At 48.7% G+C, this 3,621-nt stretch overlaps 1 protein-coding gene across 1 annotated transcript; it reads right to left on the minus strand.

Moving 5' to 3' along the window:
* Positions 1-366: 366 nt before the first annotated feature.
* LOC137561743 (E3 ubiquitin/ISG15 ligase TRIM25-like) lies at positions 367-3,031 on the minus strand. The gene is made up of 2 exons (XM_068273088.1): positions 2,818-3,031; positions 367-2,118 (listed from the first exon to the last, which is right to left on the minus strand). The coding sequence occupies exons 1-2, from the start codon at positions 3,029-3,031 to the stop codon at positions 749-751; spliced, it is 1,584 nt and encodes a 527-aa protein (XP_068129189.1). The 3' UTR covers positions 367-748.
* Positions 3,032-3,621: the final 590 nt, after the last annotated feature.

Genomic DNA, 3,621 nt, shown 5'->3' on the forward strand with positions numbered 1-3,621 from the left:
GCCCGAACTAAGAAAAAAGGTTGCAGGTGGAAGAACACAGTGGCTGAGCACCACAGTGGCACCCCTATTCATGACTACACCCAGGGCTGTGAGCACCTGCAGCCTTGTGGTAGGTATGCCACTGCATTACAACATGGAACCACCCACCTACCAGGAGCACTTGAGGACACAAGTGCTCTCAAAGCCTCCCGAGCATCCCCGAAGGTGTATTCAACTGGTTGGTCAAATACACAGTGCTGGAACGAGGGGGGAGGGGACAGAGAAGGCTCTACAGGATGCAGCTCCCTTCCTCTCCATAGGTAAGTACCTGACTTATTTTTTCCCCCTCACTTGTTTTATTTTAATGTGGTAGGAATATAGGTCTGACTCTTTCAGAAGCCTACTTGCCTGCTTGTCATGCTGATCGTCTGGTTCCAATACCACCAGAGTCACTGACCAGAATAAAAATGATGCAGCTGTTACTCTACTGGCTGTATGCTTGTTCCAGGTGTGACAAGACTCTGCTGTACACCTGGAACACTCGCTGGCATTTGTGATTCCAGCCTGCAGGTGCCTCTCGCTTCACGTTCCTCCCATAATAAAGTTTTCAATCACTGGTAAAATGCACAGGTACAATCCAACCCCAAAAATATTGTTTATATTAGATTTATATATCAATTTCATCCACTGACCACCAAAGACCATGTGCTCAGAAAAGAAAATGAATTACGGTAATCTGGCCAGTAAGTAATATTGTTACATTTCATAACTACTTATAGAGCAGAATTTTCACCCAGTTACCCTTTACATTAAACACACCTAGTGCAGCATGGAGGGGCTCAGTGAAGGTGGCAGTGAAGGTGTGTAAGCGTCTGATTGGGTCACACAGCTCATAAAAGGACAGCTGCCCCGCCTCATAATCCAGACACACCCTGACTCTGTTACTGGAGACACTGTGAGGAATCTGGATTTCTTTATGGCCATGGATCACTGCATACTGATTATTCTTTCTCCGCAAACACCAAGACTTGTTGTTATAGCCAATATCTGACTGATTACCTTTCCTATCTATACTAGAATAACACATTCCAATATCACACCCCCCTCTTTCACTGCTCTCAGCTTCCCAGCAATGCCGCCCTGAAGAGAAACTCTGGCTGCTGATTACATTTAAATAATTCTGAAACCTCTCTGGTCTTACTGGGCGGTTCTGCTTTACTCCTACGTAAGTTGCAGTTTTCCTGTCATCTGATATATTTAATTTATCATGAGCTGTGTTTACATCCAGTGATATGCCTATTCTATAAATCCCTCCATTTACCTCAGTTATTATGCCAGACAATGTATGTAATGTCTGTGAGATCAGAGCCACATCCAGATCCCCTGCAGCCTGGAGATATTTATCATGTCTCTCTGTGTCCCCATTACCCCCCTCCTCAGTGTCACACAAGTCACCTGTGTCTGGATCCTGTAGGACAGTCAGTGGGTCAGACATGTTACACAACTTCTCAATGTCACCCATCTTCCCAGACAGCTTCTCTTTGTTTATTTCCAGTTGTTGGATAGAATGAGAAATAGAAAGTAACATCTGCTCTTCCTGCCTGGAGACCTCAGCCAGGGCTTTCTCCTCCAGGTCTTCCAGCTGTCTTCTCAGGTCTCTGATCAGGGCAGTGACTCTAGCTTTCACATCAGCAGATTTTCCACCCCTGCTTCTCATGCGTTCCTGCAGCTCCTCAATGTTTTTCTCAGCCTTCTCTCTCTCTGTGGTCAGGTCCAGCAGATAATTTCTCAGCTTCTTTCTCTTCTTTGAAGAGGCCTCCTCCAGCTTCTCCACCTTGTGTCCCTGATGTTCTCCATCCAGCCTGCAGGACACACAGATACAGGTATTGTCCTCAGTGCAGTAATACTCCAGGATCTTCTTATGCACAGAGCACTTCCTGCTCCCCAGGGAAGTGGTGGGGTCAGTGATGATGTGCTCTGGTGACTTGCTGTGGACTCTCAGGTGTTTATCACACAGGGAAACGTCACAGTGCAGACAAGTCTTAGCAGCAGGAACAGGAGAATCCACACAATAAGTACAGTAGACTCCACTTTCCTCCTGATGTGGCTGAGCAGGCAGGAAACTCTCCACAATGTTAGGCCCGGTTCACATTAGCGGTGGCTATCCGGAATAGCCGTGCCGCAGCCGCACCGGAGCCGCACCGCATGCTGGCCGGACGAAACGGACGCACGGCATAGCAATGTAAGGCTATGCCAGGGTTCACATGCGTCCGTTTCGTCCGGACCGGAGCCGGACCGGATCCGGACTCCGGTGTCCGTTCCAACATGCGCTATTTTTGGGTCCGGCTCCTCCGGCAGCCGTATCCGGGGCGGAGCCGGACTGCACCATCCGGCCAATGGAAACCAATGAGAACCGGAGAGCGCACAACACACTGGCAAAAAATCCGGATGTTCTACCCCACTTCCTATGCGGATTTTTGCGGCGATATTGGCTGGGGACACATGGGCAAGCATTTTGGAGTGGAGCAGCACAGCTGGATCCGGATCCGGAGATGTTGGCAGCATGTCGGAGGTGGAGGTGAGTGCTAAACAGCAGAGGGCCTGATTCCACAGGTCCCCCTTCTGCTGACCTCCCAGACCCCAACATTTTTTTTTGTTTTTATACAGGTTGTTACTATCCGGATCCGGACCGCAACCGTGTTCATACCGCACGGAAACCGTATGCAACCGGACCGGATCCGGACAGGAACCGTACGGTTCAGGTCCGATCCGGCTCCGGTGCGGTCCGGACATCCGGTGCGGTTTTTGCAAAACCGCAAGTGTGGAACCGGCCCTTACACAGAGTTATGTTCCTGACCAGGACAGGGCGCTCCACACACTCTGCTCTGCATTCTGGGCAGGAGTAACGTCCAGATTCCTCCTGTTTATCCAGCACACAATCAATACAGCCCCGGCAGAAGTTGTGTCCACATCTCAGGGTTACAGGATCTGTATAAGTGTTCAGGCAGATGGAACAGTCCAGCAGCTCCTTCCTCACATCAGCAGAGGCCATGGCTGAGAGCAGGAGAGAGAAATGAAAGTAAATGAAAGTAACTGACAGTCAGGAAGCAGCAGACTGTGACTCACAATGAGGGTGGGGCAGAGTCAGTGTATTGCTCAATCTGTACAAACACTACTGAGATAAAACTGCCAATGCATGCATTGATTTTTCTGATCCAATCTGACAGTAATCGAGAGCTTCAAAATATCTAATCGGTTGATCTTTCATCAATTTAGTGCAGGTTATCGAGTGAGAGCCTCAATAGATTTTTGGAATCTAGTGAAATTGAGGTTATTGTTCATGATAGGAATCAGTCGCTATCTGATCAATTTCCAACCAGACGGGGATCGATTGGCTTGGCATATCAAAACATAATCGACCTGAGTAAACAATTGTGTTACTTTTGGGTGGACAGCCCCCCCCCCCCCCCCTTCCCTTTTTAAAGAAAGTCTTTGTCCAGATTTCTTAATGTCTCCTTTTTTGAACATTGTACTCAGTTGAAGTTTCAATATGGGCGAACTGGGCACTTGCCAGAGTCCATAGGACCCCCCCACTCCCCAACTCACCCCCTGCTAAGGTGTGGTTACCCCTTTGCTTGTCCT

This window comes from Hyperolius riggenbachi, chromosome 3 (assembly GCF_040937935.1).
Source record: "Hyperolius riggenbachi isolate aHypRig1 chromosome 3, aHypRig1.pri, whole genome shotgun sequence".
In the NCBI taxonomy this organism is placed as follows: Eukaryota; Metazoa; Chordata; class Amphibia; order Anura; family Hyperoliidae; genus Hyperolius; species Hyperolius riggenbachi.

Coding starts and splice junctions, on each gene's coding strand:
- LOC137561743 (XM_068273088.1), bottom strand. CDS start 3,031: ATGGCCTCTGCTGATGTGAGGAAGGAGCTGCTGGACTGTTCCATCTGC. Junction 2,119..2,817: donor GGTCAGGAACATAACTCTGT/GTAAGGGCCGGT, acceptor TGTGAACCGGGC/CTAACATTGTGGAGAGTTTC.